Source organism: Pimephales promelas, chromosome 7, assembly GCF_988280905.1.
Source record: "Pimephales promelas chromosome 7, fPimPro1.hap1.1, whole genome shotgun sequence".
Taxonomy (NCBI): Eukaryota; Metazoa; Chordata; class Actinopteri; order Cypriniformes; family Leuciscidae; genus Pimephales; species Pimephales promelas.
In genome coordinates, this window is record NC_142775.1 from 36,996,497 (window position 1) to 37,009,235 (window position 12,739).

General features: G+C 35.9%; 1 protein-coding gene across 1 annotated transcript in view; it reads right to left on the reverse strand.

Moving 5' to 3' along the window:
• The window catches only part of col28a2a (collagen, type XXVIII, alpha 2a), a 38,787-nt gene that overhangs the window by 12,502 nt on the left and 13,546 nt on the right, over window positions 1-12,739 (reverse strand). Inside the window, exons 11-19 of the mRNA XM_039683147.2 lie at window positions 10,735-10,788; window positions 6,618-6,686; window positions 5,228-5,296; window positions 4,783-4,851; window positions 2,482-2,550; window positions 2,087-2,155; window positions 1,322-1,390; window positions 1,142-1,210; window positions 473-544 (exon numbers count right to left, since the gene is read on the reverse strand). Of these exons, the coding sequence (XP_039539081.2) occupies window positions 473-544; window positions 1,142-1,210; window positions 1,322-1,390; window positions 2,087-2,155; window positions 2,482-2,550; window positions 4,783-4,851; window positions 5,228-5,296; window positions 6,618-6,686; window positions 10,735-10,788 (609 nt within the window). The remainder of the gene's footprint in view (window positions 1-472; window positions 545-1,141; window positions 1,211-1,321; window positions 1,391-2,086; window positions 2,156-2,481; window positions 2,551-4,782; window positions 4,852-5,227; window positions 5,297-6,617; window positions 6,687-10,734; window positions 10,789-12,739) is intronic.

Sequence of the window (12,739 nt, forward strand, 5' to 3'; positions counted from 1 at the left end):
CTCAGCAATGGTGTTGACTTATTAATGTGAATGTCTATATTGGCCGTTAATGTCTTAAAGCATATTAAAAACACTACATAGACATATAAACAACATTAAAAACTTGATTTTCAACCACAGCTGTAAATAATGGTGCAAACACCAGTAAATTGATGAGCGCAAACCTTAGTAAATCACCTTTATTTAAATACTCTCCTCCCATAAAAGGGAAACTCCTACAAATGCATATGAAATGAGGAATATGCTAAAAATATGCCTGTCCACGCTTTTTTAGTGCTAATTTTATCTTTAGTAAATCCTCTTTTTACATCAGATGTTAGTAAATCTGTCTTCCTCATTGGGTTTTGTAATGCATTTAATATACGGTTCACTAATTTGTTAACTAATTTGCTCAGAGACAAATCTAATACCCAAGAGAAAATTAGATGTTATTTGACCTCAGAGCAGTCCCGACATCCGAAAGATGAGTTACCTTTTGTCCTGGAGCACCGTCCTCCCCGGGAAGTCCTGGTACCCCGGCCAGGCCAGATGAACCAGGCTCACCCTGACGAAATAGTATCAGTACTTAGTAGAGATGTACCTGAAACCAAATACTATGTTTGGAAAGGAAATTATGCACTCTATGGAGCCCCTAAAGGGACATGAGATATGAGATGGCAGGAAAAAATATATTTCAATGCTTTTGCATTCTCACATTTATATAGTTGGGTAATTAAGTTGTATATAATTTGCAGACATGGAGCTGCTATCAATATGCAGGTTTTGAAATCACTTTTGAATGGACGCTCACTTTTCACTTTCGCTTTCCAATTCACGATCAGGCGTATACTCTGTGTTCGGGAGTGGCGGCACTTTACAAGATAAGATATTTATCAATGATGCTCAGGACCTGTTGCACACCAAATCCTCCGGCCATCTTCTCTCCTTTCACGTGATAAGGGAAATCTGATGTACTGTAATGTAACCGACTACCACAGCATTCGTAGAATGCGTTATTCAAATTCTGTGCCTTTCCGAATTCTTAATTAGGCTTCGGGCTCATCCCTAGAATGACCTAAATGCTTCATCATGCTTCATCATCTTAAATTAGCTTCCATCCTGAATGGCCCATTCCTTTGTTGAGCTTTTTAAGAATACAAACCTTTGGTCCGGATTCGCCCTGCCCTCTTTCTCCTGGCGCCCCCATCTCTCCTGGTAAACCTTGTTCTCCCTAGACAAATGGAAAATATAGTCAAAAGATTAAGCCAAGAACAAATTTAACACTTCATTTTACAGTTTGTCATGAATTACATTATTCTCTTCAGTCTTTTGCAATACCAACCTTGGGACCGGGCATGCCTTCTCCTGGTGTTCCTCTACCTCCCGGAGGCCCCCTCGGGCCCTCAACACCCTGATATTGAGAAATATTACATTATAAAACCTAACATTATGGTACTAATAATTACTCTAAAAATCAAAATATGAGGAAAATATTAAAAAAGCAGAACTCTAAACTTGGTTAACGTACAATCTGGCAAAATTATTTGGTTTTATTTTACTTTGCATAGAAAAAACAAATACTTTTTCCTCACAGGAAAAAGCATACCTTGACATAATCGGTTATTAATATTTAGTTGGTTCTCTCTTGTTTGATGTCCGCACAATTTAGCATGTTTCATTGCGTTTTCACAAATCAAACAATTGACTGAAAAAAATATGCAATATTAGTAAAAAATAGTTGTAATAAAGGTTGAAGTCTTGAAGATGTACATTTTCCTAGGCTGGACATCACTTTTGGCCACCAATCTTATTATTTCATGCATGATGCATTCCTTGATTATCTAAAAATAAGTGATTTTATGTGTACTACCAAATACATCAACATGGCACACTGAGTTTTATCTTGTATGTTTAACCTTTTACATAACAAAATGATAGACCAGGAGCGCCCAATCCTGCTCCAAGAGAATAGACTATAAGCTATAGTCTGTTATCACAAGGTGCAGTTTAACTGATAAGGAAACATTATATGTTATAAAATAATTAATGTCAATTAATGTACATTTTCTTATTTCATTGAACCCTATAAAAGGACACATTGTATCACCTTTTCACCCTGAATGCCAACGCCTGTGAGTCCAATTGGTCCTGGCAAACCTGGAGGTCCCAGCTCACCCTGAGGACACAAAGAGGATGCATGGCACTAGATAAAACAGCTCTAAAATATCCTGAAAATGACCTTATGACAATAATAACCTGTATATTCTGAGCATTGACTGGTGTTTTATAATACTCGGTAGGTGAGCAGGACTCATTTTTTTCCCACAGTAATTTGAGCTGTACCCTTTCTCGCCCTCTATCACGGTCCAATCAGTCCCCAGCATTTACGTAAGTGGGAATGTATGGCCACTTTACATACTTCATTAAGCCTTTTGTGTCTTTGTGACACAGATGGTGTGGTTGTGTGAAGCCCATTCATGGGCTGATCAATTTACAGCCCACCTTATCGCCTTTGATTCCAGGGCCCGGCTGTCCTCTTGGTCCCTTCGGCCCTTCCAGACCCCGGTCCCCCTGTCAAACAAAAGAGCGGTGTCAGACCAGTGTCTCTGAAATGCCAGCCTCCCATTCAGATGCATTTTCTGCACTGCTTGTATTGCTTCTTTGTCAATAGGAAACGTGCAGAATTTACAACTGATAATAATACAGTACAATCCCTAAATGTTGTTCTTTCAAAGTGGCTCAATTTGTCTGATGGTTGGTTGAACTAATAAGGATTAAACGAAAGCTGATCCAGGATTTGTTGATCTTGGTTTTTATTTTAATATAATAACCACTGCTCAACAGTAATCAAAATAAAACCTTTACCACGCTATTTTTATGGTATTATTGATATAATATTGTAGTCTGGGTTTCCCCAAACTGCCTTCCGCAGTGTGATTTTATTCACACTGAAAGGCTGTCTGGATACCATGGCCCAGATTTTCGCCTCTAGGGAACCAATCACAGAACGGGGACGGAGCTATAGTACGCTTAAATTAATAGGGAAACATGAAACTGGGATGTGTGAGGTCTGTAATATTAACAAAACAGTAGAGCATGTTATTATTAATTGTCATAAGTATAAGGAGGAAAGGATGAGGCTGAAAAACTGGTTTAGAAAAGAAAAAAATAGATTTGAAATGAAGCAACTATTACAAATGAATTCAGGGCATGTAGGGTATAGAGCGATATTTGTGTTTTTGAGTAAAACAGGGCTTAGTAGAAGGATTTTAGTTTAGTTGTCTTAGAAAGTTGTATTTAATGATAATTAGATATATTATTACATATTTATTGGTTTTATTATGGATTTATGGATTTATATATTTATTTCAAGGGTAGTGAGGAAAGGCTATCGTGATCCACACTCCATATCAGAAGGTGGCGGTAATGCACACTTAAAAGTTGTTTGCCAACCGCCATTAAAAGAAAAAAGAAGAAGAAGAACTTGGGACGGAGCGACTGAGCAGCAAGACGAAGACGACGACATCTATGCAACACCGAAGCAGTTTGTTTATATCTATGGATTCAACTACTAACGCAGCGTTTGGGGTTAAACTTCGCAAGACCCCAGTCGTTCTTGTTGTCTCGCCATTAATCGCTCTTCATAGACGGTCAACCTTGGAATATCTGCCGCTCAGCTGTGTCCCGAGAAAGAAAATGCGATAAAGAATTGTCGATCAACTTCTGTTTGACAGTCATAGCTTTCACTTGCACACGTACCCGATTAAAGTTTTTGACATTTTAGTCATTAAATTATTATTATTTTTTTTTGTTGTAACTTGTGAAGTACAAGCGCAAACAATATGCGTCATCAATCCGGAAGTCGGCCATTTTGGAGGGACAGAACATAAACAGAGCCATTGAACTGAACGGACTCGCAAATTTAGCTGATTATTTCTGCTGAAAAATGGTCGAGTTTTGGTCTGTGGTGATCGGTCGCATCGGGAAAATACCTTTCGAGTTCTATAGACTGCCAAAAGTTAAAGAGAAGAGTGCTAAAAACTGATGAAAGAAGGCGTTTGTGGTTGAGAGAGGCACAGCAGGATCAGCCACATGTGTAACGTTAAATGAAGCTTTGACTATATGGCTAAAATGTTGACGTGTTAACTATGGCTACATTCACACTGTCAGTCCAAGTCCTATTACTTTTGTATCCGATTGCAATCTGATCTAAAATGATGTCCACACTGTTTATCGCAACTGTTCAGATCAGATTTGTGAGTCCGGTGAATCAGTTCAAAAACTGAATGAATGAATCGGTTTAAAAGTGATTTTGTTTGCATCATCATGAATACTGAATGTCATCATAGAGTAATATAATTTAGTTTAGTTACTGTATGCAGGTTTTCAAAGCGCTGAGGTTCAGAAATACAGGTCTCTGACGTGAATCAAGTTTCTCTGCTATATTTTTAATTTATGGTTACATTTTATATGCAGTTCTGGCTTTGATGTAGATCTTGTTAAATGCTAACATTAGATAGATTACAAAGAGGCTTAATAGAGTTCAAAAAATGGTCTTGTGTCCTCCGGCTGGTAATGCTCTGCTAATTTATCTGTGAACATGCATTAATTAATAGCTTTGGGTTTTGAAATGTGTATTTACCAGGGGACTCTGTGCCTCTAATGAGGTATATTTAAAAAAAAAATGATAGAATTTGTTTACTTAGATCTTCTCAGACTGCCTTTGGCTGCTACAAATCTCCACCTAGATTAAAGAGCAGAGTGACATTAGTGAGAACATGGTTTGACGGTGGCTAATCTTACCTTTGGACCTGGAAAACCCTCTCCTTGTGGTCCTTTCTCTCCTTGAACCCCCTGTGGCCCTTGAGGCCCCTGATTTGATGAAGAAATGTGAAGAAACAAGTCATTTAGCACCACAATGCAAGAACATAATCTAATCACAATTATAATTGATTCTTCATGTCTTATAGTTTTTTTCCACGTGGAGTTGCAGGCCTAAACAGAGTGTGCTGCTTTTTCCGCGGGGAAAATCTGTTAAATGATTATAAACATGGTAAATAAATGTGTTAAATGGAGCTGAGAGTGCTACATTTTTATTAAATTAGGCAAAATATTTAATAATTTAGCATGCAAGGAACAGGGCATGTGTAGATGTTTGTGCATTTAAATTCTGTACAAACCTCTGGGTGTGAATTCAGTGTGGGCTGATCAATAAAATGAATATTTCTGATCTTCTGCTTATACTTACAGGCAGACCTGGCTCGCCGATGCCTGGTGGACCCGGAGGACCTGATCTCCCCTGAAATCCCATATCTCCCTGCAGACGGATCAAAGTCAACAATTCAGGAGAAAGAGTAAGAAATATTAAATATAACTGCATATATGAGAATCACTGCCACCATTACTATCTACAGTAATTATCTAAGCTTATAAATATAAAAATGAATTGTCAGAAAATATTTTTTAAGGAACCTTTAGACAAATTCTATCTAATAAATCATATAATATTTGATAGACCAGCCTTTTATGGCTCATATATAATATGATATAGTGAGAATACGGAGCTGCTCTTTGTGTTAAATCGTCTGTAACCATGGGTAATATGTTGATACTGAATTAATGGTTATTGGAAATCAAATCCACCCTCTATTTTCTTTTTCCTTTTTCTTTTTTCTTCTTTTTTTGTTGTTGTTGATAAAACTGTTTTATTCAGAAGCCCAAACTGAGATAAAATATTAAAATATAGCAATTTGGCGCAGTTGCTGTTTTGGCCAAAAATTAAGATCAAATTCTGATTCTGATAGCAGACTAGTTGTATAAAATGCATATAAAGGTCACTTGTGACTCTAAATCAACCAGTAATACGTATTAGGATAATATTTAAATTCTTAGTTTTATTATGATCAAAGCTCTGTAGCTTTAATTTTGAAGGGGCAAAACATATAATGCAGTGTAAAACCATTATGATTGAAAGGTCTAATGGATCATATTTGATACTCAAATTTTAACATGATTTAAAAAAATGCAGTAAATGTTCATCTTGAAATATTTCTAACAATATAAAAACAATTCTTAGGTTTACTTTTTGAAAATAAGACACGAAGGGAGACGTTTTTACAATTATACTAAAATATATTTTACTTTAAACTATCAATAAGACGACAAAAGGCATGTAGTAGATTGTGTTCAACAGGCTTTTCAGTAAAGTTTTGATCATTATAATTTTTATATGATATTATGATAAAGAAGGTTTTATAGGGTTAAATTAAAGTCCCAGTTTAGGTGGCTCATTAACCATGGAAAGGAAAGGAAAGGAAAGGAAAGGAAAGGAAAGGAAAGGAAAAAAAACATCCAGCCAGAGATTGTTTGCTGGTTTAAACTGGTATTATGGTGATTTATCAGGGGTACGTTTCCCGAAGTCAAATATGGGCTAACCCTAACCCAACACAACTGAACTGAACTTGCAACCATGGTTGGCTAATGATGCTTTTAGGAAATGTGAACTGAAGAGCGACCCAAAGGCTGAGAGACTAGTAAATCAGCTTAGGCGTTTGATTTACAGCTTTAAAGGCTGATTGTTTGTTGTGATTTTGGAGAATTTAAGTGTATTTAAATATAAAAAAATATATGCGGCTGACCTTTGGTCCAGGAAGTCCAATCCCACTGTCGCCCTGTATTCCAGGTGGGCCAGCAGGGCCACGCTCACCCTGTGATTCATTACAAACAAAAACAACAAGTCATTAAATATCACATTCATTATTACAGTATGTATGGAAGACATTTTTCATTGTGTAAAATCTATATGCAAAAAGACTTTCTTAGAAGAGCCTTTATCAGGTATTCAAGGGAATAACATAGTTTAATATGAAAAAACGGTGGAGTATCCCTTTAAGTATTATATAAATTCAGGTTTGAGTTTAAATTCATGTTGTCATCTCATAGAAACATTGAAGGAATGTTCTGTGTTCAGTATGGACCGTATCTGTGACATTATCACTGAAAATAATTTAGACTCGTCCCTCAGTTTGTTTAAACATAACTTAAAATGTTGCTGACAGAAATCCACTTATAATGGATCCACTTCCAGTAAAAGCACATGACTGTCAACAAGATAAATTTCTTTTTTGTGGAAATCGACAGCAGGCCACAGATTCTGTCAATAGAGCTTACGTTGAAATGAAGCAGGAACTTTCCTTTCACTTAAAAGGATACTCCACTTTTTTTGGAAATAGGCTCATTTTAGTGTTGTCACGGTACCAAAATTTCAGTATTCGGTACCAATACCAGTTAAAATTCACGGTTCTCGGTACCAATTTCGGTACCAAAGCTTAGTTTAAATTTACATATATTTAAGTGTTTATCACGGTTACAAGTATGGAAACTGTACATTTGTATTATAAACACTTTAGAAAAAGATTAGATAAAATTACCTAAAATAAACAATAGTATACACTAACACATTTTTAAAGTTGTTTGTAAAGTTTTAATCCATTATTTATTTAATGCACAATGAATTAAGTGAACAAACATGAACAATCAGGTGTTTGTAATAAATAACATTTTCAAACATTAATTAATGTTGAAAAAATATATTGTTCACTCAATGTGTTGATAACTAAGTAATGTTGATGAATGGTATCTTTGTAGCATTACCATAAAACATGTTTTATTTGACTTGACTGTCCTTTTATTTAATCTAAAACTGCATTCATATTTAATTTTAAAAAGGCTTTTTAAACCTGCTGAGTTATAAAGGCAAGAATACGCCTAGAACTGGCACTGACATTAAATGACAATACTAATACCAGTAGTACTCTGGTGTCGGGTGGATACTACTGTGCTCATGTACTCGTAAAACTACCCCGAAAGCACTTTAGAGGCCGTTCACATGTCGCGCGTGTTTTTTAATTATATTTTTGCGCGTGCTTATTCTTTCCAAAGCGCTTGCTCTCACGCGGCGTCTGTCGTTGCTATGCAACGCCAACGAGTTTTTATTATGAGCGCGCTTGAATCACGCCTATATTTGAAATTGCGAATTTGCATGTAATCGGCCTCTTATGGCAACGTGACATTAGCCTAATCCAAAATATTTCCATATGTGACTTGTTCCTCCTTTCGTTTCAACAAGTGGATTCAGAGAGAGAGAGCCATATCAGCGTTATGAAGAGGACGCAACTGTGCACGTTTCAGACATCGCGTCTAGAACAGAACTGAATTAACCTGGTACTCGGTACCTAGAAAAGCTGGTACCGTAACATTTTTTTTTTTTTTAGTACCGACTTGGTACCGAAGTACCGAGTTTTTTGACAACACTAGCTCATTTTACAACTCCCCCAGAGTTAAACAGTTGGGTTTTACCATTTGCGAATCCATTCAGTCGATTTTCTGATATTTAGAAGAATATCAGTAACCAGACAGTGTCTGGTCCTGTTGACTTCCATAGTAGGAAAAAATATATACAATGGAAGTCAATGAGACCAGAAACTGTTTCTAAATATCAGAAAATCGGCTGAATGGATTTGAAAACGGTAAAACCCAACTATTTAACTCTGGGGGAGTTCTAAAATGAGCCTATTCCCAAAAAAAAGTGGAGTATCCCTTTAACTTTCACTGAGAACGCTATATGATGTACATGAAAATGACGACACTCAAACTACAGTACTATATATATAATCGCCTCAAACCTCAAAAATACTGAAAGAACTAATAATTCTGTCTGAACCAGAAATGTTACATTTTTTATTATTCCTGTTCAATTTGAAGGTATTGTTCAGTCTGTTTTGTACATTAGCAGCTTATTTTCAAATAGGATTGTATGGAGATTATCTGCTGTCAAAAAATTACAATCCAATCTAAACAAGTCTGTCAGTTAAATCTGCTCATGGCATTTACAGTGCTGCATTTCTACATGCTGGAAATTCTCTTTGTTAACGTCATCTACGTGTCTGTGCATGAACTGAACACAGATAGGATTTTTCCATCATGGACATTTCTCATTTCTACTGTTATTAGCTACTGTGACAATAATTGCAGACCACCCTGAATCCTAATAAGCACTTTCTAGCAAGTTACAATCTAATTGGTTGACGTTTAACCTCAGTAGTAAGGGTTTATGATTATTACTGTATATTCAAATAATAATGACTGTCTTTTTTGTGGTATCATCGATTCTATTTTTAGATGAATCTGCCTCTAAAAACAAATCAAGATGTGCTTCATATTAGTCAGACGTAACACTAGTTATGTGAACCTGTGCATGTATAAAGAAGGATCCCTGACATCTGCAGAGCTGTGTAAAACTCTGAATGCTTCCTGCAGTTAAATTAAACAAGGGGAAAACTACTGGCAGAGCAGCAGGTTCACTATAGGTATCTATTAAAGGAAATCCAAAACGTGTCGAAACACGTTCATCTTCGACCCCTTTTTTTTTATAGCACAAGCGAAAGGCATACTCAAACTAAAATGGTTGGTGTTCATGAACCCTTTGCACTGCAGATGAAACCATAGTCTCTTGAAAGAAGACACTTGGGAGATTATTGTCCAAAATTAAGGATTAGTTCACCTAACTATGAAATTATATAATTTATTCACACTCATATTGTTCTAAATCAGTATGTTGTTGTCACAAGGGAGAACAATTCATTGTGACCATGACTCTCAACATCAAAACACACACACACACACACACACACACACACACACACACACACACACACACACACACACACACACACACTTATTGTATGTGGTTTACGATAATGGTTTTAATACTGTAAAAACTGTATATTATATTCCCCTGCCACTCTAAAAAATCCTGGGTTGTTTCAACCCAAATTTGGGTCAAATATGGACAAACCCAAATGTTGGGTTAAAAAATGTAATTAAAACATTTACAGCTGAAAGTCATAGTTGAAGTTGGGTTAACATTTTAAATTACATTTTTAACCCAACATTTGGGTTTGTCCATATTTAACCCAAATTTGGGCTGAAACAACCCAGCATTTTTTAAAGCGTATAACCTCACCCATCACAGAAAGCTTTCTGAATTTTTTTTTATTAGAATATTTAGAAGAAAAAATAAAATAAAAAAATTAATCCATTTGGTTTACGAGGACACAGGAAATGTCCCCATAAACCATGTTTACGTTGTAATACCCATGTCATTTTACACATTTGTGTCCTCAAACCACTAGAACACTCAGTCACACACACACACCATTAAAGGGGCATGATGCCAAGACTCCTGAAGCCATGCAATAGCTATCTTTCTGAATGCAAACAGATCAAAATGTATTAAAAAGTAAATTATGAAAGAAATTAATTTTTGGGTGAACTATTCCTTTAAAATCATAATGAGACATTATGAAAATTTTAAATGCATTATTGTAAAGGGGTAAACACATTTTTGGCATTAAAATACACGACACTGGCCAAGAACACAAAGAGTGAAAGCCTTATGTGAGACTCTTTTGTCTCTATTCTGCACCTGTTACCCTCAGAGTGCATCATTTAGGCGAAAATGGACACGAATGATAATTCCTTCTAAAGACATGTGAAGTAAACAACTGAGAATGCATCAATATTTCACATTCTCTGTGGCATAAACATCTAATGGATTTTACCTAATGGATGTAGCAGACAAACACGCCTTCAATGACTGTTTCTCATGCATTCAGGGAAACTTTTCCAGGTGTGCATGGCAAACATGATGAGCTGAATTTACTGGATAATGGTTTGTGATTATAAGGCACAGACCTTCTTTCCCTGTGAGCCCTCTGGTCCGATGTCACCCTGTGGTCCTGGTAAACCCTGCAGGGCAAACATGAAATGGAGAACATGAACATTTGTGTGATGTCTCTAGGAATGTGTAGCATTATCTGTAGACACCTAAGCATTATGCTGCTTTACAGTGCAGTAAAATACAAGTTTTGATATTTGAATCATATGTTGCGTGAAATTCAAGATGTGTTTGCACATTTACACTCTAAAAAATGCTGGGTCAAATATGGACAAACCCAAATGTTGGGTTAAAAGTGTAATTTAAAAAATTACAGTTGAAAGTGAAAGTTGGAGTTGGGTTAAAAGTTCAAATTATATTTTTAACCCAACATTTGGGTTTGTCCATATTTGACCCAAATTTGGGTTGAAACAACCCAGCATTTTTCAGAGTGTACCTTCTCTGAAATACAAAAAATGCTGGGTTGATTCAACCCAAATTTGGGTAAAATATGGACAAACCCAAATGTTGGGTTAAAAATGCAATTAAAAAATTAGTTGAAAGTGAAAGTTGAAGTTGGGTTCAAATTTGAAATTGCATTTTTAAACCAATATTTGGGTTTGTCCATATTTTACCCAAATTTGGGTTCAAACAACCCAGCATTGTTTAGAGTGGAAGCTCTCAGATTTAGTTCGGGAAAAAAAAAGAATTGCACGTTTTTAGTTCAATTAAATAAAGGAATATTACAAACATCGGTCTCAGGTGATCAATGCTAAATCCAGGTGTAAACAGGCTTCCAAACTTTTGTTGATCATTTGCATACTTAATCAGCAGGGAAGGACCGCCTGCTCACCTGTCAATCAAACATAGTGCTACCTCAGCTAACAAAAGTGCTGTCGTTCCCATTAAGTTCCAAAAACATTATTTTAAAACGTTAAAATGTCCATTTTTTTATTTATTTATTTTTTGTTATGGAAACGTTAAAGGATTATTATTATTTCATCTGAAGATGAAAATTCTGTCATTAATTATTCTCCCTCGTTCCAAACCCGTAAGACTCTCGTTCATCTTTAGAACACATTAAGAGATTTCTGTCCCTCCATTGACAGCTACCAGTACACACTTTCACACTTCAAAATGTTCATAAAGTGATTGTAAAACTAATCCATATGAATTGAGTGGTTTATTCCAAATTTTCTGAAGAGACTCGATCACTTTATATGATGAACAGATAGAATTTAGGCTTTTGTTCACATATAAACATTGATCAACGAACATAAACAGAAGCTCAAGCGAACCTGCTTGATGAACAAGAATGAACCATCTGGTTTTCACATGTCAAGCCAATATATAGGCTTTAACTTCCCTTTACCCCGACTGATGTGTGAGTTGATGAATGTTTATATGAATAAAAGCCTAAATTAAATCTGTTCATCATATAAAGCGATAGTCTCTTCTTGATAGAAAATTTGCACTAAATCGCTAAACTCTTATGGATTTGGTTTTACAATCTCTTTATGAACATTTTGAAGAGTCAAAGTCAATGGAGCGACAGAAACCTCTCCGATTTCATCAAAAATATCTTCATTTGTGTTTCTAAGATGAATGAACGTCTTTGGAACGACATGAGGTTGAGTAATTAATGATAGAATTTTCATTTTTGGGGAACATTCCATTTTATCATTCTACAACCCATTATGGGAACGTTACTCTGGAATGTTCTCTTAACATTCTGAAACGAGCAATGAGCAGCGACATTTAACACATGTTAGATAATAGCTGTGTCTGAAACCGCTCACTCGTTCACTCATTCACTAATCCCTATATAGTGTATGGCATTTGAGTGCACTATATCTGCAAGGAGTGAACGAGATGAAGTGAGTGAATTCGGACGCTGACGTTTACACTGTGCGTCGGAGAGTTGGAGCTGTCGCAGAAAAGGCTTCGTCACGCGTACTGATAAAACTCCTTTTATCTTACATTACCTACTTTATAAAATAATATTAACAACAATAACAATCATAATGACTTTATTTTGTAATT